The 27,454-nt window shown below is 54.2% G+C and overlaps 1 protein-coding gene and 2 long non-coding RNA genes across 4 annotated transcripts; 1 reads left to right on the top strand and 2 right to left on the bottom strand.

The window, feature by feature from the left end:
• Positions 1–3,429: 3,429 nt before the first annotated feature.
• LOC136794143 (uncharacterized) lies at positions 3,430–9,903 on the bottom strand. The gene is made up of 3 exons (XR_010840510.1): positions 9,818–9,903; positions 9,464–9,726; positions 3,430–3,496 (listed from the first exon to the last, which is right to left on the bottom strand). It is a non-coding gene; the product is annotated as an uncharacterized lncRNA (long non-coding RNA).
• BLACAT1 (BLACAT1 overlapping LEMD1 locus) lies at positions 6,059–26,906 on the top strand. 2 transcript variants are annotated; one of them, XM_067033317.1, is made up of 2 exons: positions 6,059–6,161; positions 20,650–26,906. In XM_067033317.1, exon 2 carries the CDS (start codon positions 20,688–20,690, stop codon positions 20,787–20,789), a length of 102 nt encoding a protein of 33 aa, XP_066889418.1. In that variant the 5' UTR covers positions 6,059–6,161; positions 20,650–20,687; the 3' UTR covers positions 20,790–26,906. The 2 variants fall into 2 exon arrangements, with proteins under 2 accessions (XP_066889418.1, XP_066889417.1); XM_067033316.1 differs by lacking the exon at positions 6,059–6,161 and adding an exon at positions 16,561–16,703.
• LOC136794141 (uncharacterized) lies at positions 13,872–17,127 on the bottom strand. The gene is made up of 3 exons (XR_010840509.1): positions 17,097–17,127; positions 15,439–15,543; positions 13,872–14,030 (listed from the first exon to the last, which is right to left on the bottom strand). It is a non-coding gene; the product is annotated as an uncharacterized lncRNA (long non-coding RNA).
• Positions 26,907–27,454: the final 548 nt, after the last annotated feature.

The following is a 27,454-nucleotide window of genomic DNA, read 5'->3' on the forward strand; positions in this document are numbered from 1 at the left end:
TCGTAAGAGACAGATCATAGTAATGAACCATGGAGATTAAGCTCGATAAGGAAGAAGTGGTCACATGTAGAGCATAGAATACAATAAAAACTTCTTTGGTGGATAAGGTCCCTATGAGGTCAAAGAATACTTGGAAGGAGGGTCCCACAGAAAGTGAATTGGAAGCGTAGGAGGCATCAGTGACTGAGATGCCTGAAATGAGATTATTGGAGGTGCAGGTATTGGTGAGGGCAGCATTTAGGGTATGATCATGTAAGTCAGTGGAGAAGATAGCAAAAAGGTAGCAAGGGGTGGGGCCTAACCCCTTTCATATCAAAGATGCTGGAGTTTTTGCAGGAGGAAGGAGAAGTAGTTTGGAAGCACCTCCATAGACCCTGAGATATGTGGGGTGCAAGAGAAAAAAACACCCTTCACTGTTTTCTTTTCCCTTCATCCTTGCCTGTAGATAGGGCTGTCGAGGACGCAGTATCTTCAGGGGACAGCCAGATGTCAGTAGAGCGAGACAGTGAAGGGAATGCTCAGGCAAGGGTTTCAGGATAGGGGGGCATTGACTGGTTGCAGACTGAATGCCAGAGGATACAGCGGAAAGGTTTAGGAGGGTGGAGAGAGGTGGGAGACAGGATTAAATTAGTAGCTATGCAGAGAGGTTTGGGGATTCTGGTCTATGGGATTATGGATGATATGGGAAGCTAGGACTTGTGATATGAGGCGTGATGGGGCATGTTCCGACATTGTCATTGAGGAAATATGGGCGGTCAGTTAAAGCTACATACAGTCCAGAGTATTTAGCTGGCAAGTATGAGAAGAAAAAGATGAATGAAATGAACTCTTGTATCCTTGAGATGTCCAGTGCTGTGCCAGGCACATGGCATATTCATTGATTAAAACTGCATATATTTGATGCTCTGGTAACTGTAATAGGAGCAAGTCATAATCCAGAGCATTGCATACAGTAGGTGCTCTGAATCCTGTGGGTGATGATAATCTCTAAGTACCTTTGATTGCTTAATATGGAAATAGTTTGCACTTTGTCCCTTCTGATGAAAGTCATTCCTGTATTTAGACTGACCAGGGGCTGGAGTGTAGTTGTGTTCTGCCTTAATTAGCAAGGTGTGGACAGGAGGCAGAGGTGGGGATAGGATGGTGACCTGTTCCAAGTTGGAGATTCAGGACATCCCTGTCCCCTAGCCCCTGCCCCAGACTAAAACCCAGCACCATCACTGCAGGTCCTTCTCTGGAAACTCAGCGCAGAATAAAGAGTAGCTACATCCTTCTGTTAGAATGAAGATGGCCATACCAGCCCTGGGCTTTTGGCATTCCTTCCTTTTCCCTCTAGGTGCTTTTCCTCCAAAATAAATGATTTCTATATTTTTACTCCTATTTTTCTAGCTTCTCTCATCTCATTTGTCTCCTCTTTGTTTCATTGAGTCTGGGGCCACTATCTCTGTCTTTTCTTCCCCAGAATATCCCACAAAATGCTTCCCTCCTGTCCCAACCCCTCCCCCAATACCACTAGATATGAGTCCAAAGCTTTTTCTAAGAGGCCTCTAAAGTTCCAACTGATGTTATGCCCCAGTGTCTGAGGTGACCTGGCCTGGTCTCTGTGTGGCTGAGAGAGTGTCTCTTTGTGTTGGTTGATGAATGGCTGCCCTGTCCTGTCCAGGACCTCAATACCTGGAAGGTAACAGGAGAAAGCCCACTCCCCTCCTTAGGCTCTGCACCTGCTGCTCTCAGCTTTCCTCGGGGGCCACAGGGTGCCCGGGCAGGTAGCTTGCTTGCTTGCTAAGCCTTAGAAGAGCAACACTAGGAAGCAGGTCCAGGAGTCCTTCCTGCCCTATCCTCTCTGGACAGAATGGGGCCTGCTGAGAGGCTGCCCAGACTCCATGGCCTTTCCCCCTCATCACCCCTGCTCCATCCCCATCCATCTCATGTTTCTTGCAGGGATTTGGTCTCTCAGGAGAACAATGAGCCTGCTGGGATGCTGTTTCCCTCTGTGACTGAGAGTTTGAACTACAGAATTTCTGGGCTGGAAAATATCTTACCCAGTTAGACATCTTCGTCTTTGCCTGTAGACAGAACAGCGTGCAAACCTTCAGGCCAGAGTCACTTTTTGAAAGTGACTCTGTGGTTTTCCTTGATAACACATCCTGGTGTTTCACACTGTAAAACTCAATTCAGTTCAACAAATGTGTATGGAGTGCCTATTTTATTGTTGTTGTTATGTTGCCTCACATATTATCTCATTAAGATATTTCATTAATCATTTTGGACAGGTAATACACACACAGGGTGCAATATCAGAACTACTGGAGGGTAAACCATGAAATGTGAGTTTCTCTACTTATTCCTGTGCCCCATTCACTCAGATCCACTTCCCAGAAGTGACTACTGTTACCAATGTCTTGTGTATTTTTCTATAGATATTCCACATATATCTAATTTCACTTAATCTTCGCACCAGCCTTCTCAGGTGGGTACTGCGAATCCTCTTTGGAAGATGAGGGCACTGTGGCTCAGAAAGGCTAAGTAACGTGCACAGAGTGTGTTAGTAACAGTGGCAATTCCACTCAAGGTATGTGTGAGTCCAAAGCCCACACAGTTTCTGTTCTAACATGTTCCCAGTCTGCAGTTTCACCCTTCCCTTCCCTTTGCTTTCCTTCCACAGCCACTGTCTCAGCAGAGTTGGCTCGAGAGCCTGGGTGTGCAGGGCCCTGTCCTAGGTGCTGAAGGCTCTTGTAGAGGCAGGGGATCACTTTAGCCCCTACCCTCACCAGGCTCATGGAAGAGTTTGAGGAGGCCGACAAATAGCCTGAAGTGTAGTAGAAATTTCACAAACGCTGCTTGGCCACGGAATTTGTATATGGCACTTAAGCAGGCCATTCTCCCTTTCTGACTCTCAGTTTCCCTATCTGTCTGATGGGGATAAGCTTAACCATCCAATAAACTTAACTCAAAGGGCTGTTGTGAGAATCTAGGGATAATAAATGCAGAAGTTCTTAGAAAGCATATAATTCCAGCATATGGGAAGGAGTTTAGGGGGCTCCTATGGCCAGTGTGGAATTGGGTTGACCAAAATTTTCATTTGGGTTTTTCATAAGATAGTGTGGAAAAACCCAAATGAACTTTTTAGCCAACTCAATACAAGCGGCTGGGATATGATAAACAGAATCAGTTATCATCATTTTTTTTTTTTTTTTGAGGTATGTAGGCCTCTCACTGCTGTGGCTTCTCCCGTTGCGGGGCACAGGCTCTGGACGCGCAGGCTCAGTGGTCATGGCTCACGGGCCCAGCCGCTCTGCGGCTGGGCGTGGGATCTTCCCGGACCGGGGCACAAACCCGTGTCCCCTGCATCGGCAGGCGGACTCTCAACCACTGCACCACCAGGGAAGCCCCATCTATGTTCTTTATTTCAGGGTTGTCTTTAGCAGGCATAGAGTTAGTCCAGTTGCAGCAGACAGTGACTGGAAGTAAGATGGGGGTAGGGTGTGGGGTTGGCCTAGAATGAGAAACAACACACAAGTGAGCCTTTTCCAGAACATTAGCCTGTAGGGTCTGAGTCTTCAAACCCACCTCCCTCTCTGCACGGTGGACATTTACCTGCCTTCTTCAGGGCCCGTTACCAGCAGATCAAGGGCTTTTCTCTAAGTTTCTTCTGCCCAGAATTCTTCCGGTGCCCCTCCCAGCCCATCTTAACCTAGCTATCTCTTTTTCATCCTTCAGGTCTCCACTTAGATCTCATTTCCTCAGAGAAGCCTTTCTGGACTCCCCAGAGTAGATTAAGAGCCCCTGCTATTCACCATCCCCACCCTACCCCCAGTGTCTCCTGATTAACTCATATCACACCAGTCAGTTTCCATCTTGTCCACCAGCCTGTCAGCTCCAGGGAAGTGGGCACCAAGCCCATCAGTTAGCCTGTGTATCCCCAATGCTCAGCACAGAGCCTAGCACTTACGACATGCTAAAGTATTTGTTGAATAAATGTCTGAAGTTAGTCACTTCTACCTTTGGGTTCAAAACTTGCCTCTGTCTTGGTATAGCACCTCTCACACAGTTCTGGTTCTATTTTTTTTACATGACTGTCTCATCTGAATCTTTTCCCTTTATATTCCTGGTGCCTAGCCCACATTGTGGCACAGGGGTGGTCCTGAGCATTGCTTGCTTGCTGAAGGAATGAATGAGTGAATTCTTGGCAGGGAGCTGCTTTGAACCAGAGGGCATTTCCTTTGCAGTCAGTTAATGAGCTGTCTTCCCAGGTTGGCCAACAGAAGGCCCAGGAAATGGGAAGCAGGATTAGGCAGGAGCTGATGGGGCTGGAGAGAGGAGAAAGCAAACAGCCTGAGTGCCATCTCCTCCATGTTATTGTTGCGGTGTGGAGGGCAGGAGATGGCCCCAAGGGAGGGGACTTAGTCATCGAAGGGATCCTCTCCAAGGGCTCTCAAAGTCCTCTCTCATTGAGGTGGGCTTGGCTCAGGTGACTGACCCCAGCTGCCCTCGCCTTTCTGGGGAGGAGGCGAAAGGAGCGAAGGGGTAGGGTACTCGGAGATCGCCACCCTCTGGGATTCTTTTCCCCAGTCTCGCCGTCCCCAAGACACCAGCCAGAACTGGGATGAGAGAGGGGTCGGGCCAAGCTTGGCAGCGGGGGAGGGGCGGCGCGGCCAGCCGGCTGGTGTCCTCTGGCGTCTGGAGCCGAGGCCTGGGGCTCTCGGCGCCCGCGAAGCGAGGCGAGCCGGAGCTGTGCGGTGAATGCAAAGAGCCGGGCGAGCCCCCAGCCCCGCGCCGCCGACGGCGTCCTCAGCCACAGCCCAATGAGAAGAGAGCAGATAATTTATTCTCTAATCCCGGTTCGGGTGCCGGGCGCTGGCGAGTGGCGGGGGCTGGGCAGGGGGGAGTCTCCTCTTCTTCTCTTCCCCTCCCGCCGGCCGCCCCTCCCCGCCCCTGCCGGCTCCCTGCGCGCACACACACATTTCCTGACAATTAGCGAGCACACCTTGGCCGCGCGGCCTCTGGCGGCGCCGCAGCTTTTGTCTCCCGCCCGCCGGGCTGCGAGGCGCGGGCGCCTGGGCGCGAAGTTGCGGACGCGCTGCTCCGGAATGCCGGCCGCCCGCTGCCGTCGGGGGGCGCGGAGGGCGGGGTGGGGGGTCTGGCACGCCGACCCCGAGGCTGGGGGGCTGCCAAAGAGAGGAGAAGAGAAAGAAAAAAGTAAGGCAGCGCTGCCCCCTCTTCCTTTGTTATAACCCTGAGTGTGTGCGGGCGTGAGCGCGCGCGGGAGTGTCTGTGTGCGAGTGTGTGCATCTGTGTGTGCGTGCCTGTGTGCGCGCGCGTGTGCAAATGCATGCCTGCGTGTGCGGGTCGGGACCGGCCGGGGATGGCGGGACCCGAGGGCGCCAGGCTGCTGTGCCCGAAGGGGAGTTGAATCGCGTCCCGGGTCTTTCTCGCTCTGCCCGGAACTCGGGCGAGCGAGCAGGTAGCCGTCCCGCTCTCGCCAGCTTCTCAAAGGACTGAGCTCGGAGTTTGTTGTTAGACAGGCACTGTGCGGGGAGGCGCGCTGGCCTGGGCCGGGCCCGCGGATGTTGGGGGAGTGGAACCTCCCGCAAAGGATCTGCCCCGACCGCAGGGGGCGCACCAGGGGGTCTCCGGGCACCGAGCGCGGCGCCGACGCCGCTACGTTGCCCCCTGGCCCCGGGGTGGGCGCTCGCGATGGCTACTGCGAGCCCGGGGAAGGGGCGAGGCTGCGAAGGTGGCTCGTGGGGCTATGGAGGGAATGGGAGGCGGCGAGACGAAGTCTGTCTAAATGCCAATTCCCTGAAGTTCAGCGCATCGGTTGTCATTTCATACCTTAATGCATATTTATGCAGCGCCGAAATAGGCTTCATAATTAACTCCCGAAGCATCCGCAGAGGTTAAAGGGACCCCAAAGATTTGTGCATTGATTGGGTACCATGGCGGTGTGTGTATGTGTGTGTGTGCGCGCGCGCGTGTGTGTGCGTGCGCCCCGTGCGAACCCATTGAGAAGAATAATTATTTTTCTCCACTGGAAGCTACAGCAGAGAATCAGACAAGGAGTGAAGAGAGAGAGAAAGAGATTGGAGAGGGAGAGAGAGAGAGAGAGAAAGAGACAAAGGAAGTGAGTGCGAGAGAGGAGACGGCTTGGCATCCGAACTGTGAGTACTGAGCGAAAACAAATAGGCCGAAAGTGCTGCAAACCCCTGGGCCGGGTTGAGGGCCGAGCGGCTGAGGACCCTCCTCTTCGCCGGGGGTGGTTTGGCTGGGCGATGAGGTGTCCTTGAGCCTTGGGCGGACCCCAGGATGCGGGTTCAGGCACTCACCTGAAAGCCAGCTCTGACAAGCCTCAGGCTGCGTCAACCTGCCGCCCCAGGTCCGCCGAAGGGAAGCCCCCCACTCCGACCCCATTGTCTTTGTTCCCTTTAAAGGTCTTTGCTGCTGGTGGGATTCAGGGGAGGGGGGAGTGTGAGATGGAAGCTAGAGCCCTGGTTCGGGAGGGAGCCGAGTCTCCCTCTCCCGGCTGGGAGAAACCTGCTTTGGGTGCCTCTCCGCTTTCCTTTACCCCGTGGTATGGGGTGGGACGGAGAAGGGGCTATAAACGAGGCGGGGATCAGGACTTTGTGACACCTGTGCATTTGTTTGGCACTGAGACGGGAAAAGCAGAGGTGTCCGGTACCCCTGGGGCAGAAGTCCTCAGGAGCCAGCTTGGGAGGCTGGAGAAGCCATTTCCTTGGGCAAAACCATCAACTCATAGCCCTAGGTCCTTCTCCCACCTCCTTCGTCAACCTAGGGCCCTGGCATCCTTAGAGGGGCTGGAGCTGGAGGCGAGCCAGGGAGCAGGAACGCTGGCCTGGCTGGGGGTTGGGGAGGCAGCTATGGAGAGGATGGCTGCTCCCTTTCCTGAGAAAGGGTCCGTGACAGGGTGCCCCTAGGGAACCTGGCTGGCCACCAGCCCCTGCCTCTACCAAACTGGTCAGGAGAGGGCGCCTGGGGGCTGGAGGGAGAGCCCTCCCTTCCTGACCGACATTCCACAGTCTTCTTTTGGAAGCACTAGTATCCTGCTCTTCTCCTCTCAACCCTCATTGACAAATTCTTCTTCAGGTTTGAATTTACTTTTTCCTGGTGGTTTTTCAATGTACCTTCATCTGCCAGTGAACAACCTAGCCCAACTTAAGTAAGCCTTAAGCTGACTTTGGAGAGAAATTCAGCTCTTCTGAGGCTGAGATGGGAGCCCCAGGATCAGAAAGCTCTGAATTGATTGTCCTCTAAGAAACCCCCTTGGGGAGCGGTTTTGGTGGCCTGCAAACCCTATTTACATCACACACACACACACAGAATACCCAGCTGAGGCCACTCTCCTAAAGGCATGAAGAGGAAGGACTGACCATCAAATAAGGGGAAGGGTCAAGTTCAGTTTAACCCCCAAAAGGCATTGTGAAGGTTCTGGTTGGTGGGGAAGACCAGGGGCAGGGCGGTAGGACTGCTCTGAATGCAATCATATACATCCATATCTAGGCCTGTCTTGCCACTGGACTGCCTGCTTGGTGGCCGTGCCTTAGTGAGTGCTGTCTCCCAGTACCCAGCATGGTACCTGTCCCACTGTATGTGCTCAGTGCATGTTTGCTAAATGAGGGGCTGCCCGAAGACCTTCTCCCCACCCTTCATCTCTGCTTACCTCCTCCTTTGAGAGGTACTCCACTGGGGCTTGGAAGAGCCCAGCTGTGTAATTCTTTAGACTGGACCACAGTTGCCCTATGTGAGTTGAGGAGGGCATAGGAGAAAAGGGGTCAGGGGAGGAATAGGGCCTGGGCAAGGCACTGGAACCTTTTGACATTAACAAACTGCTCAGGTTGAAACGAATGAGAGTTCGCCAATGACCCGTGTTATTGTATTTTTCTTTAACAGCTTGACTGCTCTGAGAGGCAAAACTGTGGCCGGGGTCCTGTGCTTGGGGAGGCTGGATTCTGGTGACACAAGTGCTTCCCTGTGTTCTCCCTCTCACAGCCCAGCACTGGAGCTTAGTAGAGATCAGAGGCAGGCGCTGGAGGTGTTAAGCCTGTAGGGACCACCTCCTGCCCCCAGCTTCCGCCCAGGCTCTCTCCTTCCCTAGTCTCTGTCTGCCTTCATTGCCTGAGGCTATCACCAGGTCTCCCTTCTCTTTCCTTAAGAGCTCAGGGACCCTGCAGCCAGGCAAGGAGCTCTCTCTGTTTGCCTGAGAAGGCTCAGAACTGAGGCTCCCGAGACAACTAGAGAAAGCCTTTGGGAAAAAGAAAATTCCTGCCTGACCTCTCTGCTTTCTTGCTCAGTGGAGCAGCACCCCCTGTGCCCCGCCCCCCTCCCGGAGTGAGGCTGGGGCTCCTAAGTCAGTGACTGAGCAGGAACCTGAGCTGATCATACTTTGAAGTAGACATGGAGCTGGGAAACAGGAAATTTGAGCCATGGGGAAGGCTACTACCTAGGGGTCCAGAAATAGGATGGTCATCCTGCTCTTGGTGGCAAGCACACCACTGGTCTGGCTCAGGTCTGGAGGACGATATATGGGAGACTTCCAGGTCCATCTGGAACTAGTCTTTTCCCGGGTCGGTTCTGTGCCAGGGACTGCAACAGTCCAATTGCAACTCCAAATCTGGAGGCCTGTTTAGGACAGAGGCAGCAGAATCAAACCCCCTAAGGCTCCTCTGAAGTTTCAACACTAATTCGCCCCCCATCCTCTGTGGGTGGAGTCAGATGCCAGGGTGTGTTTCCTACCCACAACCTGCTCCAGTACAGGGACCCTCCTCCCAGAGAGTACAGGCATGAGGGCACTCCAGGCACACACAAAGCCTGAAATATGGGGCAACCTAGATATCTCTTGCCCTTGTTTCCAAAAGCTTCATCATTCATTCATTCCTTCATTCAACAAATCCATAACCATATCATTCAGCCAACATCCTTATAATCGTGGATATGCTTCCAGTTTACTCTCTTCCAGGTGAGAGTGAGTGCCTCCTTTTCAGTACCTTCCTAATGTCCTGATTTGTTGCCAATATGGACAAAGAGGCAGGGCTGCTGGGCTCCACGCTGCCCCCCAAAAGTACAAAAGTCTATGAAAAGCTCTGAGAGGAGAAGTCAGCTCCAATGTAGATTCATTGTCTTGGGGCTGACGGGACGTAAGTTTTGCTCTAACTTACTTCCAGGTGCAAAAACCCCTTCCACACTAGTGTTCTACTTCTGAGCACCTGCTGTGTGCCTGGCCTTGGTCTGAGAAGTGGTTGTACACCTTGTGTTTGACACCCTTCAGTGGCAGGGAGCACACTGGCCCGCACTGGAGCAGTTCTAGTTTTCCAGTCCTTTCTCGGGCTGAGCCCAGTCTGCACCCCTCGCCCCTTCCTCTGTGGCTTTCTCTCTGGAGAGTGAGTGGCTCACCGGCCCCATCCCTACTCCTCTCCTTGCAAAAGAGTGCATCCCCCAGCTGGCTTACCTTCAGCTTGGAACCATCTCCAGCCCCAGTGCCCCGATGTAGGCTGAGATCCAGGGTGACTGTGTGCCCTCGAAGGGAATGGTGGGACCGGGGGCTTCCAGAACGGGAGCTGCTGCAGCCTATTCCCCGGTGAAACAGGCTTCAGTTTCCAGGCTGGACTTCTGTTCTGCGGCATGTGTGGGCATCAAGGAACTTATTCGTGGAGAGGGGACAGCACACCTGCAGGGCCTCAGGGTGTCTGCTCTCCAGTCAGGCAGACAACCCTGAGGGGAGGGCAGGAGGCCAGGAATCCCTCAGGTCTGCTTTCACGAGCCAGCCGGCTCCCCCATCCCTCTCTGCTTCCTCCTGTCCTGCCTGTTTTCCACTGCAATCCTCCACTTTCCTCGTGGTCAGCATTCTTCCTTTGCCAGCTCTCTCCTTTCTCTCTCTCTGCCTTCTCCTGCCCTCTTCTCTAAGAGCAAAATGCCCACCGAGCCTCTGCAAGCCTCAGTTTTCTCATCTACCAAATGGGAATAATAGCGATAGTGTTTGCATTAACCTAGTGATTATAAATAACAGGGGCCTAGCATGTGCATGACACAGTTTTCACTCAATAAAATATTAGTTCCTTTCCCTTTTTCTCCTATATCACTTCCTTTCCTCTCACAATTTCTCTCAGCGTCTCTGTTCTGTCTCTCCCAGTTGTCTCCTCCCCTCCTCTGTTCTGTCTCCAACCTCCATTTACTCCCTGTTATTTCCACCCCCACCCCCCAACTCCTGCCACAGGCTGGTGGCTGGGCCCAGGCTGTGCTGACAACAACAGCAGAGCTGGAAGGGCTGTCTCGGCTTCTCATTAGAGGCCCAAGAATGTGTGGAGTCATGAGGGACAATGGGAGCCAGCAGCAGGAAGAATGGGGCCTCTGTCAGGGCAGAAGTTTCCCAAATCCTCAGCTCAGCTGAATGGGAGTACCTGGGGGCCAGGGAGGGGTGGAAACTCCCAGAGGTGGAGAGGTGGCCACAGCTGGTAGGCATGGGGGAACTAGCAGGGCCCTCTGGGGTCACTAGCATGGGAATTCTTAGCCTCTGTTGGCTTTTCCATGGAGAGCTCAGACCTCAAAGGTGACTGTCTCTTTCCCTGGAGTGGCCTGTCCTGGGGAGCAGAACCAGGGAAGCCAGAGAGAGGTCATACCAGTGACCCTGTGGGGTGGCCTATATGCACTGCTCCTTGAGCTGCCTGAGCCCCACCCAGTCTTCACCCTCAGCAGAGCTGCAGAAGGGCTCAGAGGCAGCCACAGAGGAGACAGGAACTGGGGTGGTGGTGGGGGTCCTAGCTTGAGAGGGTGAATCCTTGGGGTTCTTACCAAGTGGTGGCCTTTCACTAGAAAGCAGATTCTCAAGACTGGAGGGGGCTTCCCTGGTGGCGCAGTGGTTAGGATTCCGCCTGCCGATGCACGGGACGCGGGTTTGTGCCCCGGTCCGGGAAGATCCCACGTGCCACGGAGTGGCTGGGCCCGTGAGCCATGGCCGCTGAGCCTGTGTGTCCGGAGCCTGTGCTCCGCAACGGGAGAGGCCACAACAGTGAGAGGCCCGCGTACCTCAAAAAAAAAAAAAAAAAAAAAAAAGACTGGAGGAAGCAGAAAAGGAGGTGAGGCCTAGTGACCTCTTTCCCTTACTCCACATTCCAAAGAGGTCTTGGACAGGCTAATACCTGAGACTTGATAGCTGTTCTTGCCCCTCACCCTCCAGTCCTGGCCCCAGAAACATCGTGGAGAGAGGCTGCCCTGCTCTGGAGCTTCCTTGGGCTTGTCAGGTGGGCTGGGGCTGGCAGGCAGGCTGACCCTTTCCTGTGCTCAGGGCCTGGAAGCCAGGATTGGATCCCAGCTGAGGCCAGGAATCCCAGGGAAGGACCAGACAGGTCTGAGGGTCTTCGAAATAGAAGGCAGGCCGAGTGAGGGAGCAGAGGATGTGGAGGGACACAGAGTCGGGGGCTGGGGGAGCGTGGAGAGGGGCTAGGCCTGCAGAGATGGAGAGAGGCAGTCAGGCAGAAGAGGGGGCCTCCAGGGAGCCGCCTCAGGTCTCCTGCCAAAAATTAAACCATAAAAACGCTGGAGGGGAGCAGCAGGGGAAGGAAGGAGAGAAAAGAGATGGGGAGGGAGGGAGGGAGGAGACAAAACAGCCCCTCCACACCAATAGCCCAGCAGGGGGACGTGAGTAATACATGGCTAGTTCAGAGGGAGTGAGATCAAAAGCGAGTAGATACAAGAGGTTTGTGCTTCACCAACCAGACAGCCACAGGCTCAATGAGACCTTTGTTACCCAGGCCCAAGTCAGGGTTGAAGGAATACCTGACCTCCCCTGCCTGCCCGGCCTGCCCTCACCCACCGGCTACCGGCTGGGGGAGGGGCGGCCAGGTCTTCACTAGTGAGTCAAGTTGAGTTGGGCACAGCTCAGACCCGGCCAGTGGTGGGCGGGAAGAGGGAGGAGGCCTGCCCTCTCAGGGCTGGGCCTGGAGCTTCTGGGGGTAAGTGGAGGAGTGAGTGGCTGCCTGGAAGTCAGGAAGTGGCTCTGCTCTGCGGGAATGTGAGGGAGACCGCGAGGGAGAGGGGCCCTTGCTGGGTCCACCAGGTGAGCAGCCCCTTGGACCCCTGCCCAGAGCCCAGTGTCCCTTGGGAGGGGACTGTGGTCATTCTGCTTGGAGCCCACGGTTTTTTACAAGTCCTGAGTCTGGGGTTTGGGGACCCACCGGAGAGGAAGGGAAGGAAAACCAAAGGCTTCTGGGGTTGGGGGCCGATGACCCAAAGTTCAGGTGGGTAGTTTGGCCCTAAGTTTGAGTAAGACTGGGGAGTGCTGTGTGGCGTTGCTGGGGAGTGTGCATGGCCCAGTTGAAGGAGGTTGCTCCAGCCAGGGTCCTGCAGAGATCCAGGGCCTCTGAGGTGGGGGGAGGGCTCAGGTGGGGATTGCAGCTGCACCCTGGCAGAGCTGGGGCCTAATCTGGTCCTAAGGCCTCTTACCGTTCTGTTCGGGGTCCCTGAGAGAGGTCAAGGCCATGCGCAGGGATCTGAATCCCTTGGGGCTTCCCTGAACTCCTTTTCTCCGAGGCTGATGCATGCCCACAACTGACGCATCGCGGGAGAGGGAGTGAAGAGACAGTACTTGTGCTTAGAGCACATCTTTTCCAGGGTCCTGAGACCTTGGTTCACCTCGACTCGGCTCTTCACCCTAGTCCTAGAGGTGCCTGTACCAACCACCATATCCTGCCGATGAGGGAGGCGGGGCGCCAAGCGCCCCTCCCCCAACGGCATCGCCCGGGGATGGCTCCAAAGCTGGCTGCCCTCAGTTGGTGGGGATTTCAAGGTCAGGACCTTTTCCTGCCTCCACTTAGGTCTGAAGACAGAGATCCTTCCGACCACTCCCACCCTTGGTGTGTCATGCAAGAATGGGTGCAGTTGGTAGCCACCTGGACTAGTCTAGGAAGTGCGGGCCAGCCCCCAGCCTTGGGGGTGCTCAGGAAACTCGTTCACCCCTCTCAGCCCAGGCCTTCCTCGGCCCTCTTTGCTTCCTGTGGCTGGACTTGAAAGGGTTAAGCTTTGTAAGGAGAGAGCCTAATATGGGGCTGGTCTTGGGCACCGGCAGCAGTAGCTTTGAAAAGATCCGGCCTTATTCTCTAGAGGAGGAGGTAGTTAAGGACCCTGGGCGGGGGGCTGAAGGCTAATTAAGGAAATTTGAGGAGGTCCTTTATGGCCAGGAAGCCACCCCTCCTCATACCCCGGAGTGAGGCCCATTGTGCGGGGCTTTTGTAGGGCAAGAACTGGAAACTCATTACTGCGATGGCTTTAATGCTTCAGGGGCCCCGGGCAGGTGGTGGGGGATGGTAAGAGAATGTGACCTGGGGGGCCGGGTACTCCCAGGGAGGCAGTGTGGGTGTGTGAGTGGGGTTGGTGGGAAGGTGAGTGAGGGCTCCCCAGGTACCCCCAGCTCCCTGCGTCCATTTGAGTTTGAGATTCCTGCCGCTGGACCCCCTCAGCTCTGCTGTGGCCTATGGCTTTTCATTCCTATGTGATTACTGTTCCAAACTCATGTAGGGCTAAAAGCCATGGGCTACAGTGAGGGGCGTGCTCCTACTCCTGCAGCACCTGCATCTCCCCCCAGGACCAGGCTAGGAGGCAGCCACAAAGGGGACTCCGCTTGGGGGCTGTGCGTGCAGGGGATCTGGTAACCCGGGATCGAGGCTAGGCTGTGTGACCTTGGCCAAGTCACTTCCCCTCTCTGGACTTGGTCTCTCACTCTGAGATGAAGAGGCTGGATGAGTGATTCCAGAGGGAAATTCCCTTAGGCTGGAGGAAAACATTCAGGGAATGCTGGGATTTCTGAGTTGGTTCCTTCCCCCTTGCCAAGTTACCGAGGCGTGTCTTGCATCAGAGCTTTGGGGACTGGAGTCAGGGGCATTGGACCACACAGCACAGCACTCAGGCCTTTGCTCGGTGCCTCCTGGACAGCCTCTGCTTCTCGGCCTTGCTCATGTCTCTGTGGTCAGCTCGGAATCCTCAGCCTTTTTCTGTGTGAGAGAGACCTCGGGACTTCTCAGTGGCTGAAATGAGAGAGCTCAGGCAACAGAGTGAAACTAGGAAGGCAGCTGCTCCCCATGGGCTGCAAGTTGGAGCCCAGGGTCCCCAGCCTCTGGTCTGCCGCCCAGTCCAGGCATTTGCGTCCCCCCTTCTGGGTCTGTGAATGGTACCTGCTCTCCCTATTCCTTCCTGCCTGCCACTCATCTGGCCGAGCTCCCCAAGCCTATTTCTGCTCTCACATTTAAATCTGCCTAACTCCATCCCAGCCATCCTGGAAGACTCTAGCAGATGCAAATAAGGCAGTCTGGCTAGGGCAGCAGAGGAACAACCCTCGCCTCCCCTTTCCTTCCAGGTCCCTGTCTGCCTAAGACCACTGAAGAATCAGAGGGTACTATATTTGGTACTGAGAATCAGAAGGCAAGTTACTTAGAATGTCTCAGAGCCCTTAATTTCCCCTGCCAACATTTACCAGGCATGATTCTATCTATCTCACCTGTACTGACTCATCTAATCCTGGAAACAGCCCTATGAAAAAAATACTATCATTTTCCCATTTTACTGGTGGGAAATCTGAGGCACAAGGGAGCTAAGAAACTGGCCCAAGTTCATATGGTTAGAAAGAGGCAGGGCTGGAATTCAAATCTGTGTTCTTAACACATCATTCTGGGTGTTGGGAGAGCCAACAGGCAGATGCATGGGAAAGTGCTGCTCTCACACCAGGGCCTCTTCTCACCAAGTCTCTTGGATGTATGTCTACAAATGGCCCAATGGTCCAACTCTAATCACCCTTTGTCCATCACAGGTTTTCCTTTTCCAGCAGGAGCAGGGGGGGCGGGAATTAAAACAATAGGAGAAGCAAAGAGAAAGCCTGAGCCAGCTGGGTTTTTGCTGGGGCTCATCCAAGCCACTTCCCCTCTTGCCCCAGCTTAGATGGTGCAAGAACAGGGGTGAGAATTTGCCAGGGTTTCCCACTTTCCCTCCGGGTTCTCTTGGCCAGAGATCAGAGGTGGCTGGTACCTTCCCCCACCTCTCTCCTTGTCCTGCTGCTCACCCCTGCTCAGAATGAGCCTATCCTATTCCTACGAGGACATCCAGGCACCTGATTTGCTCCCCCTAGCTCCCCATGTCCTAATTGAAAAGTCAGGTTGAAGCCGTGCCCCCTTCCTGCCTACAGCTGAGTCCCTCCCAGGAATCCTGTTGCACAATTTGCCAGGAAGGCCCTGGCCCTGGGCTGGGCCTGGGAAGAAAGGGACAGTACTTGACCCCTGCAAGGATTATTATGCCTCTGTGAAGCTCCAGCAAGGCAAGGCTCTCAGTAGGGGTTGCTGGGTAAATGTTTGTTGAATAAACTGTGAACTGGGAGAACAGTTGGGTGGGGTAAAAGCAGTCAGCTGCCACAAGCAGGGGCACAAGACCAAGCCCACAACTCACCTGAGACAGTCCTACCTTGCTGTGCCTGGGCCTGGGGTGCTTCTGGGGTTAAAAAGTTGCAGCTCCTTTCTCTTCTTTGACTCGACCACTGCCACTGGGGCAGGCCTAGAGGAGATATGCAGTTATATAGTTCACATAATTGTTGAACTGAATTGAATAGGCAAGCTGGCCTCATGCCCCCTCCCGGAGGATTCACAGATCAGAGGGCTGCATATATCTTGTCACCTGCCTGCAGACAGCTGAAACCTAAAATATTCTGAGCCATCTAAGTCTTTTTCACGGTCTTCAGAGATACCCAGCATAAGGCCTCCCTTGGGAGAGTGGGCCCGTGTTTAACACTTGCTGTGATTCGAGTGAATCTCTCTGGTTGTATTCGTCCCATGGAAATGGAGTTGGACTGCTAAAACTCCGCAAAGACTATTGAAAAAAATCTCTCTCCCATCTTTAGAAGGGGATGGCATTAACGTTTAACGTTTGACTTCTGGGGCCCTTATAGCACTGGTGGTCTGGACCACCACATCACCATGTCAAGCTGATGACCCCAGTCATGCTTGTGATGACCCTTGTGATAGGCCAGCCTCAGACAAGCAGGCCTGGAAGACCCCGGAAGCCAGGGTAGACATTTCAAGACTTTTAGTGTTTTGACCCCTTGAGCTCCCAAGGCCCCCAAGTCCCCCAGAACCACTGGTAAATGCAAGGCTGCCCTTGTACTTTTGAAAGGTGGAGGCAGTTTCCCTCTTTCTCCATCAGTGGGCAAGCAAGAAAAGGGGGGAGGATTGGCTTAGGCAAGACATCAAAGGCAGAGGGGACCTTGGCTCCAAATTCCAGGCACTCAGTAAGCCAGAGGCTGGAACTCAGTCTCAAGCAGGCCAAGAAGGAGTTAATCTCCAAGGAGAACTGGGCTTCTCCCAGACTGGAAGCCTGTGCCCAGTTTTGCTGCTGCCAACCCTGGGAAGAAGGCCTGGGATCTGTAGTTTGTACCACCACCCACCCCTGGCCTTCCTGTTTATCAACACAGTGCTGGAGACTACAGTTCCCAGAAACCTACCGAGGCCAGGCTTTGGGGAAAGGGGTGGGGTGTGAGGCTCCGAGGAGGCCCGAGCGAGAGGGAGAGGGGAGGAGGTGGGGAGAGAAAACCCAATGCACTCCCTTTTTAATTCTTTCTCCTGGTGTGTCTGCTCCACCGCCGGAGCTAATCCCCCAAATCCGGTCTCCTAAGCCGCAGCTGCTTCCCTTCGCAGTGATGAATGGCTCGGGGAGGGAAGGTGAATTCATATTTTAATTACTGAGGCGCGGTGCAGAGGGGAGCTGGGGAGGGGGCGGGGGCTCAGCATTGTCCTGGAGGCTGAGGGCACCCCTCCTCTCTGGGTCACTTCTCTTTTGCCCTTTACCTGAGGTGGCGGTGGGGCAGAGTGAAGGTGGGAGGGCCTTGCTGGAAGCTACTCTGCTTCGGGAGGTGAGGGGATTGGGGTGGGGGGCAGGGGAAGGATATGTCCCTTTTCTGTCTGTCAGAGAATTCCAGGCTTGTCCCAACACTTGTAAATATCTGCCTATCCTTCCAACCCCTACTGCCCCCACTTTGATGAAGGACGTTGCCAAAATTTGAGACACCTAGGAGTTTGTGGTCTGCAAGCCTGGAGCCCCAGCTTCTTCCTTACCTTAGTTTCTAGCCAGCCCTGACTCCCTTCTTCCTCTTGGTTCTTCCAACATTCAAGCAGTCTGACCCACTGCCCCATTTTTGCTGAAGGGGCTAGAATCGGAGGACCCTGGAGGGTATCTTCAGGGTCCTCTAAGAGAGGAGAAGTGGGGGTGAGAGTCTTGGGGAGGGGGCAGCAGGGAGGTTGGAGAAACTCCTAGTGGCTGGGGATGATGCTCTGCGGCTTGGCGGTGCTTCTGCTAGGCCCCCACAAAGCTGACCGGCAGAGGATATTTAACGCCCCCATACCCCACACCATCTCATCTGGACCTGAGCTGGGGCCAGGCCAGAGAGGAGGAAGCAAAAGAAACCAGGGCCAACAGCTTGCAGTCAGATGCAGCCAACCATGGGATAGCAGCCGTTTGTCCAGTGTTCACCTCCCTTTCCTCCCTATTCTGGGTTTTGGGGGGCTGTTTTTCAAATCCTTAGCCCCTCCTGGGCATGGAAATTAAGGTTAGAGGGGAAAGCTGCAGAGTGGGAGCGGAAGTTTCCATAGTGAGCACGGATCACAGATGAGCCAGGGGCGGGGCGGGGGGGGCGAGTGGGGAGTGCCCCAGACTTCACTGAGACTCCCAGACTGTTCATTTCAAACATTCAGACCCCTTTCCCCTCAAGTAGAAACAGTTAGAGGAGGTTCTTCAGGATCTGACTTCTCCAGGGAGCCCCCCAGCTAGTGTGAAGAGAATAAGGCAGGGGGCACAGAGCAGAGAGAGAAGCAGAGACCACAGCCCAGGCAAAGGGGGTCCCCAGGTTCCTGCTGGTAGGGCAGAGGAATTCCGAGGGAGAAAGAAGGGGCTCACAGCAGGCCTGAAAGTGGGATGGGGCTCTCTGCCCCAGGTCTGTCCAGTGCAGAGGCCGACCCAGGGACCTTTGTGCCACCAGGGCTTGGAGTCAGCACCTTGCAGTGAAGACTCTTGTCCCTCCCGCCACTCCCTGGTAGAGATTCAGATCAAAGACCTGAGCTCCCCTGGGTATACTCTCTGCCCTTAGAAACAAGGACCCAGCACTGCCAGTGAGGCAGTTGGCTTTCAGATACACCTCTCAGATACACCGCGGGAGCCAGGTTGCAGCCCCTAGCCCAGCTTTGAGCGGCTTCACTTGACCTTTCCTCTGATGTGTAGGTCCTGGTTCCTTCTCCCAGCCCCCACCTTGCACGTTCTCATCTTCCCCAAAGGATCCCTGGGAGGCACAGTCACTGGCCTGGCAAGGGGGAGGGGAATGTAGGGCGTGTTTTTGTGTACATTTTGCTGTTTTTAAGAAAGCAGGCATTGGATGGGAAGTAGGGTGGGGACGGAAGAGGATCTCTGAACCCTGGGACCAGAGACTGTGAGGGTGGTGATGGGGGAGTGATGGTCACAGCTACCTGCTGGACTTGTTTTAGTTGTGAATTCCTACCTCAGATCAAACGTGTTGCGCCTACTGATCCCCCCCAAATACTTTTCCTGTAGTTGTGGGAATGCTTTGTCGATAGTACCCTTGATATACCCCACCTCCTGCAGCGAAGAAAGTGTATGCATTAACAATTACTGATCACAAGGAAACCCACGGCCCTCCCTCTCTTCTTCCTCATCAGGCTAGGATTCCTAGTGCCCTTTCAGCCCCTTAGCTTTGGGGTCTAAGTGTTAAACCTTGATTAATCTCCTGAAACACTGAAATGAGGAAATGAAGGCCCAGAGAGGCACAGTCACTTGCCTAGGGTGACACAGCATGCCGGCGTCAGAGCCAAGAATAGAACCCAGGCCACCTAAGCCCCCATTAAGATCCCAGTCTTTCTCTAGGTTTGTCACGGGAGGGATCCAGAGATAGCTGCAGTGGATAGATCTAGAAATATAGTAGTTGTGTCTTGGCTCTGTCTATATATATCCTGGAGATTGCTCTCTGCTCTCTATATATACTCCAGGAGAGTGGGTGTGTGGATGGTGCTAGAAAGCGGGTATTTAAATAACCAGTCTACCTACCCATGCTGACTCAAGCTGGGCTTCCTGCCCGCTCAGCTGGCCATTGGAAATGCATTGCACCTATTAATTACAGTCATTAGCTGGATTACCAGGAAACTGAGAGGGGGAGGGAGGGGAGAATCCTGACAGGACCCTCTCCACTGTGGGCACTGTGCTTGCTGAGGGCCTACCAGCTGGGCCCTCTGCTCTGCCTGGAGAAACATGAAGGAAGTTTGTCCAAAGGAGCCAGGTTGGCCAGGCCTGTGGAACTATCCAGAAAGCCACCAGCCGGGACCTGCCAAGTTCCTCAAAGACAATGGAAGCACTTTGCAGGTGTGCCTAGCATCTGGGGCATTGGACATTCTATTCAATCTCTGTTGTAGGAGGGGCTGGGCCAGGGACATGGCTCATGCTTCCTTATTCCAAACCCCTTCCTCTCAGCATCTGGGCTGTCCCTGGTGTGTTCTTCCCAGAGAGACAAGTGATCAAACCAGGCCCAGGATGCAGGCGTGACCTCAATGCAGCGTGCATTCTTTTGTCCCGGCTGCCCTGCTGGAGCTGACTTAAATGTATTTCTGCTCCCTCCAGCGCAGGCCCAAGGGCAGAGGAAGTGCAGAGAAGTAAGCTGGAGGCATCTGCGGATGGCTGAGGCCAAGGAGACCTCAGTGAGTGTTTGGAGAAAGGGATACTTTCCCAGACCGAGAGCTGGTCTTCTGAAGCCCCCTCCCATGCCGCAGATACCAGAGGGGCCCCTGCTCCCTGTGATGAGGGTCGTGTCAGCCAGAGGTGGGGGACAACATGCCCAGCTGGGGTAAATCCAGCCGCAGCCCCTACCTCAGACTGACTTCTGTGCCAGGGAAGAAAGCATATACCCTTACCCTTATATTCTTACCTCCCAACCCCTTTGCCCAGCATAGGTGCTCAATAAAATAGCCTGTTGGCTAAAAGAACTCTGTGCTGTCTGTTCTCTACTGAGGAGGATGGGGATTTGTATTGCCCGGAGTGGTCAAAGGAAGTGCCTTATGTTCCCTATAGATTTCCCTAAGGATTTCAGACAAATTGGGGCTGTTAGGGAAGGGAGGAATCTGAGACTCAGTGCCAGGTGTCAGGGTAGAGGCTGTGCTGGATGAGGGACTTCCTTCAAGGTCCCCAAAGTCCCACACTTGTATTATCGGACTGTGTGATCTAAAGGATCCAGTGGGAGCCCCCCACCTCTATCCTGTGCAAGGTGGCACCAGACAGAGCTTATTTTTGAGCTGACTTGCTTCCTGCTCCCAAGCATAGGTGTATGGTGACGAGGGGAGGCAGAGGGGCGGAGGGGGACAAAGGTGGCTGCAGCCAGGGCCTTCTCTTCCCTACCCTGGACTCAGCCAGGCTCCAATTTGAGGAATGACATCAACTCCACCGAGACTGGGAAACACTGAGGTTTCAAAGAGGCCTTTGTTTGGTGGTGCGCCCGGTGTGAGAGGTCTAGCGCGGCCTGGGCAGCCTCAGGAGGGCTCCAGGATGTTAACCCCGGCTTGCTTCTCTCTCCTGCCTTTCTCCTGTCCTCTCTTCCTCCTCTGCCTTTCCCTGCAGATCTTCTCTGGTGAGCAGCCCCCAGCCTGGCCCAGGGCATGCCCCAGTTCACTTTTGCTTGCTTCTGTGGCCTCCACGGTTTCTGCAAGATGAAGAGGAAGAAGGAGGAAGTTCACAGAGAGCGGGAAACGGCGGTGTGAGCGGAACCAGGGCCCCTTCTTCAGCCCCCAGCAGGTCCTAGGCCCGAGGCGCCTGCTTCTGTCTGAGGCTTGGAGCAGGAAGTTTCCATCTGGCCAGGGCTCTTCTCAGGCGACCCGACCACCTGACCCCATCTAACCTGCGAGCATCAGCCTCCTGTGTGCCCTGGCCTCCTCCTGCCCCTGGTTTCCAATCCTGAGACCTCCCTGGAGAGAGGCCCCAGTCACACCAGGGGAAGCCCAGGACCTGCCATGTGCCTTCCAGAGACTGAGAAGCCCCAGGGAGGCCCCAGGAACGGAGCTTCTTCCTGTCCTGAGGTCCCGAGGGCTCTGGGACTCTGCTCAGGGTAACCATTCCCATGAGGGACATGCTGCCTTGGGCCAGGGGAGCTGTTGCTAAATGGGAAACTGGCTGCTCTGCCAGAGAAACTCCCAGCAGCCTTGACTGTAAGAGAGGCCTCAGGCAGGTAGACGCGTGAGACTTACCCGCTCTAAGCCCAGGACGGACGGAGTCTCTCCTGGGATGCCAGGATCTGAGGCAGGAGCCTCCACAGAGCCCAGAGCCGAGTCCACAGGAATGTGGCCGGGGGATGAGCCCTCTACCGTCTGTCCCCTCCCAGCGTCCCTTTGGGCCAGGCCTGAGAGAGAGGCCACCTGGCTGTGAGTAGTGCGGCTGTGCAGGGACAGTGAGAGGCCGGGCAGACGCCTGTCCTCGCCTTGCCCCAGCTCACAGCAGGCTCTGTGTCTCCTCTGCACTGTTCTCTCCCACACTCCAGAAAGCAGCCTTCCCTCCAGCCTGGCCTCTCTGCCCACTCATCTGCACTATGTCTCCTGGGCAGCAGCTCAGATGTGGGCGGCCTCTTTCCCAGGCCCTGACTCCCCTCTTCAGGAACTGCCTTCCGGGGCCAGACCGGGGGATCCCTTTCCTGGACTACACCGAGCCCTCCCTTTGTTCTCCCATCTCCTTGCCTCACTCACCTGCCCCTTCCTTCTCTTCTCAGAAGCCATAGAGGGGGAAATGCTGGCATGTGGTGCCTTTAGGGGACACTCTGGGAGGAGGGGGCCCTCTAAGACTTTCCTTGACTTGTCCCCTAATCTCCTTACCTCCAGCAACCTTCAGGGTCAGAATCTGTCCCCACTCCCAGCCTATTTCCAGGAGGTAGGAAGCAAACTAAAAACCATTTCCTTCCTTCGCTTCCTTCCTTGCCTCCCATTTTGATGAAACTCGGCCTTCTGTCACTGTGCCTGGACCTCTCAGGTCACGCAGCAACGCCAGTGGCAGAGACACTTTAGTCAGATTCTGTAGCTTTAGCAAGTCTGCCCTCTACTTCATCACAGGAACAATTCAGCCCAGGAACAAAGTCACATCCCCTCTGGCATCCAGGGACAGAATAACCTTTCTGAAACATAACAAGTGACCTGGGTAGAGGAGGTCAGGGCCCCAGGACAGGAGGGGCTGTGTACCCTTCTCCTTGGAATGTGGACCTCTCTGGGTAGTTAGGGAGGACAGGACACCTCCTCCACTGTTTCATCCAGAAGCAAGGGCACATTCTATCCTGGCAGCCTTTGCCTGTCTCCCTCAAGCCCCACACTCAGGGGCATTTCCTGGGCTTTTGGCGGATTTGGTGGTATCCAGGTCCTCTTTGCAAAGCTAGAGCACAGCTTAAGATTTCTCTCCTCCCATCCTCCAACCCCCTCCTTTGCCCTTACTGCCCAGCCCCATCCTTCTGCAATCTGTTATTTCCTTTTATATCCAAAGAATTATAAACAGAAGTCCTTCCCTCGAGGAAGGAGCAATAAAGGCCAGTGGGGTCACAAGGGACAGAAGAAAAACCCCCTGGTTCTTCAGCCTCTTGGACAGTAGGGGCTCCGGTGAGGCAAAGAGATGGGCAGAAACTCTTTCAAGGGTCCCCTGGTAGGCGGGAGAGCCCACCTGGGGGCCAGGTACGTCTCTAGCAGTTGCCTGCGAGGCTGCAGCCCCAGCGAAGTCACTTCTGTGGTGGAGGATGAAATTGTATCCCTGGAGACAGAGGTGTTGGGTGTTCTGTCCTGACCACATGGGCTCACCTGGAGGAAAGGTCAGGAGAGTGGGAAACATACGGGAGGGGTGGCGAATGTGAGCTTTCGCCTGTGCTCTCAGGCTTGGCAGGGATTTCAGCTGCAGGGGGTTGGCAGTGAGCCAGTTCAGAGAGCTGCTTCCCCCAGGGGACCTCCATTGGCTCCGGAGGGATACTGGATATCTTGAGCCCCTGCTATGGGAACATGAAGAGGTCCCAAGGTCAAGGCCCAGCTGTACCTGCAGACAGCTGCCCTTGGCCTCCAAGCTGTGGCCCCTTTTTCATCTAGGGCTAAGGTTGAGGCCAACACTGCAGCTGAGTAGGAGGCGGCAGCAGCTTCTAGCCAACTCACCCCACAATCTATCGTCCCTCAGTTTCCTTCTCAAGGAAATGGGGACTTGGCCCCTCTCAGCATCTCGAAGGGGAGCCCAGGGGAGAAGTTTAACCCAAAAAGGCAGACGCAGCCCCCGCATCCACAGACCATGTGCCCCAAGCACCTGACTTGTAGCCCAGGCTTTTCTTCCTCCCGTTCCTTTTAGGGGCTGGGAGTGGCGTCTGGCTGCCTTGTTTCCTGCCCTGAAACTCACCCCTTCCCAGAGGTCAGGTTGGACTGTTTTGTCCTCCCTGTTTCTAGTTCCCTCCACTCCAATGTTCTCTCCCAGACCCTGCCTTGAGGTGGGGACCAGGAGCTCCAGGGGTGAGGCAGGTGGCAGCATGAGTAGACGATTCTGAGGAGGGGTCGGGCCTCCCGGTCTTGCTGCGTGGCACTGAGTCCTCCTGCAGACAGGTGAGACGGCTTAGTTTTCCCATCTATGAAAGGGAGAACTCCGCCGGTTCATTTCCCCTCTAGTTATGTGGGCTGTTGTGTGACGGGATAAAGAGATGTGAAGGGTGCTTGAGGCTCTTATGACTTGAGTGTTGTCTGGGACCCTGGCCGGAGGGATCCCAAGGAGCTTCTTGTCTCAGGTCTTTTTTTATTAGAATGTCATTTCCTTCTCCATTCCCAGAGAAGGGTTTTTTGCATGTAGCATATGGGTCAATGGGAATATATAGGGAGATTGTTATTTTTGGAAAAAAAAAAAAACAGCAATAATTTAACTAACCGAAATATGCACGAAGTAGCACAGTGGGATGGAAAGAGCATTGAGCTGGGAACCAGCTCTCCTGGGTTCTAGCCCTGCTTCGTCACTGATGATGGCATAACCTTAGGCTAATTATATCCTATTTCTGGGATTCAGTTTCCTCAACTATAAAGAAGGGACTGCACTAATGTCCTCTAAGTCCCCTCCAGAGTCCAGGGCTCTGTGGGTCTGAGAAGTTGAACCTCAGTGGGGCTCAAGGCTATGGAACCAGAGGGGTTGCAGGTTTCCTGTGCCCCAGCTGGTGTGATTTGTGCATGCAGCAAATGTGCGGGGAGGGTGGATGGGAGAGATATGGTAGATCCAAGAAAGGGTGGGAGGAGTGAGAAGGAAAGCCAAGGCACCCAGAGATTCTCCTGCTAGAATCCTACCCAGCACTCCCTGCTCAGGGAACCAGGATGCCCTGAAGTTCTGTCTCTCCTTCTTGTAGCCAGGACTCCAATTCCAGGCCCTGTTGGGGCCATGCCAAGTGCCACTTTTGTGCACGGTCTCTCTTACACACACACACACACACACACACACACACACACACCTTGCAGATGGAACTCAAGGACCCACTCCCTGCCCCAGTTTATGTAACCCTTTGCACAGCTGCTGGTGAGCCCATCTCCAAGCTGACTGACCCACCCCACCTTATTACCTTGCCTTCTGCAAGGGGAAGTGCCTCAGGCTGCAATCTGCTGTCTACAGACTGATTGTGCATTTTGCCCAGTGGTCTGGGATGTGCCAGCGGCGGTGGGATGGGCTGATGACCATCTTTGGATAGAGAGCTGTAGCCCCCCGCCCGTCTCCCAGAGCTCCGCCATGACTGACTCCTGACCGTGGCAACTTGCTTCCTCTCTCCCAGCCTCTATAAAAGGTGGCAACAAGACCCATTTCCTCCCTACCTCACAGGAAGGCATACATTGCAAGGGTACATTGGATCAGATGTGCCCAGGTGTGGCTTGAACTTTTGGAGACAGACACAAGTGTCTTCCACAACCATGAAGATGCACTTGCACCAGAGAAGAAAATCTCAGGCTGCTGTGTTTGGTGGGCTCCTTGCATGCTGGCCCAGAAAGCGTGGTGTTCACCCTGAAGGTGGCTGCTGTGTCCAGCAGGTGATGGGGCTGTCACCACGAGAACCAAGAACCAGAATCTGTTCCCAAAGAGTGAATGCTCCATCCCTCGGACACAAAAGCAAGAGCAAGAGATAGCTGTCCCTGCTGTAACCCTGTTCCCAATACAAACAGCTCCCTAAGGCCAAGTTGTGAACAATGGAGGAACATGGGAGTTAATCCTCTATCCCTCAGGCCATACTCCCAAGTCACTGCGCACTGTGCTCAGCTGTTGTGGCCAGTCCTATCTGGGATCAGAACCACAGACCATGAAGACTAAACAGCGACCTTGGCTGTTCACAGGGGAGCCCAGGATGTCAGGACCATCCACCAGGAGGGTGAAGTGTGGGGGGTACCCTGGACATCCCTGGATGAACTTGTTATACCGAGGAAGAAATTCTAAAACCCAGGAGCCCCAAGACTTGGCAGCCCAGGCTCTGGCAGAAGCCTCAGGCTTTGGAGTTTAAGCGTTTCCTAGTGGGTTACTGGTCTGTCTCCCTCCGCTTGGGCAGCCTTTCCTTCTCCCTCAGCTTATTCCTGTGTTCCATCTGAGAGGCGAGAGGCGGGAGGAAGGCTGAAGGGGAAGATGGCAGGACCCAGAGATCCTCAGGACTCTCCCAGCCTTCGTTGCCATGGCAACACTGCTATTTTTATCCCATTGTTCATGATGCTCAAAGGTCTGACTTTCTCTGTTCCGGAGAGGCCAGGCTGGCTTCTGCCCTCATCCTTCAAAGCAGTACCTTCTCCCAGAGGCCTGAGAGGGAAAAAGAGTAATGGAGGAAACAGGAACCCACTGGGTCACCCCTCAACCAGGGGAACTGTCTGACAGCGGTTTGCCTCTGCACTTTTGAGCCTTTGGTTTTCTAGTGGCTTGGGTGCTCAGTTTTATGTTTTTAAGGAGATCAAAACTCCCCATCGTCTTCCTGAGAGTCTGCTCCAGAGAAAAAAGGAAGAGCTGCTGCTTGCAATGAGTTTTTCCCACAAAGCTATGACACTGGGGCTGCTGCCCTTCTTGGGGAAACCAGAGCTGGTTCTGAAGAATGTCCTGTTGGTACAAGCCAACCCCTGGCCCCTTGAATGGGGCTGGTGGGCTAAGTTTGGTTTATTAGTAATCAGATATACTTAACATCACTAGGGAACCTAAACTGGTACCTCCCTTTCCTTTGCCCCTCCACCAGAGAACTGGGGCAATTGGGCTTCCTTCATGCCTTTGTCCAGTTTTTATGCCCAAAGCCAGTTAGCATATATTCTCCAGGCCGGAGAGCAGAGTCATGGGTTTCTCTCCTTCCCTCGCCCCACCCCCCCAACAGCCGTTTCTTTCCAGAGGCTTGAGGTCTTAAACTTTGATGATGCTCTTGAAGGCAGGGTTTAATGAAAGGATTTCTTAGCCTCTCTCCCTGGCCCAGCCTCTGGTCCTCTCCCTACGCACCACCCATCTCAGTGGCAAGGTACCCCTGAGAGCCAATGGTGCTAACCTTCCCCACCTATATGCTTTGATGGTCAGTGAGATTTGAGCCCAACAGCTGGGGTGGTTGGGTTCGGAGGGAGCATTTCATGCATGTCCTTAAGACCATGACCCTGGAGACAGGTCCAGGTCTTAACCCAGTAAAGTACAATCATATTGTGTCGGGCTCCTGCATTGAGGTGAACTGACTCCTGGATGGCTAATTTTTCTAGGAGGGCTGGGACCCATTCACCAAGCCTCTAATTGGTTTCATTTTGGCTCAAGATGCATGGTTTCCAAAATCTATGCATCTGGAGTAAGCGCCTTTCTGGTTGCCTCTGAAAAGCATGCCGGCAAATGCTGCTCTGTTAATTGCTGTAATAAACAGACTTTATTATATCCCTTTGCAGTAAATGAATTATGTTGTCAGAGTAGATGGGGCATCTACCCTAGTGTTTATTTTGCACTGTGATACACGGCAGCAGCAGAAGCTAAACATTTATTTCCACCAACTCTGTTGCGGAGAAGGGAGATTGGGAGGGAGAAGAGCGTGAACATAAAGTGAGGTGATGGGGCCTAGGAGGTGGCTTCAGGAGATATACTGAGCCCTGGGGCTGTGAGCCTCACTTGTGCTATCTAGAAACTGGGGGAAGGCCGGCCTCCTGCCTCTTGGCACCTCAGAGAAATAGTGGGATAAAGCTGGCTGGAGGAGATGAGGTAGAGAACAGGGAAGGTGGTTTAGGACTACAATATGATCACACAGATATAAAGGTACTTTTATTTTTTACAGGAGAATAAAGACCTTTAGTTGTACTTCTCAAGACTAGTGATGTAACAAATGGGAATTTTCAGACTTAGAAGGAGAGACAGATGCTGTAAGATGGCATAATATTAGGAACAAGAATGATTATATCATACAGTATGTGAATTA

The sequence above is a fragment of the Kogia breviceps genome, chromosome 1 (genome assembly GCF_026419965.1).
Source record: "Kogia breviceps isolate mKogBre1 chromosome 1, mKogBre1 haplotype 1, whole genome shotgun sequence".
NCBI classification, from domain to species: Eukaryota; Metazoa; Chordata; class Mammalia; order Artiodactyla; family Physeteridae; genus Kogia; species Kogia breviceps.

Bases quoted from the DNA above. Each gene is read 5' to 3' on its own strand.
- BLACAT1 (XM_067033317.1), top strand. From the start codon at position 20,688: ATGCCCCAGTTCACTTTTGCTTGCTTCTGTGGCCTCCACGGTTTCTGC.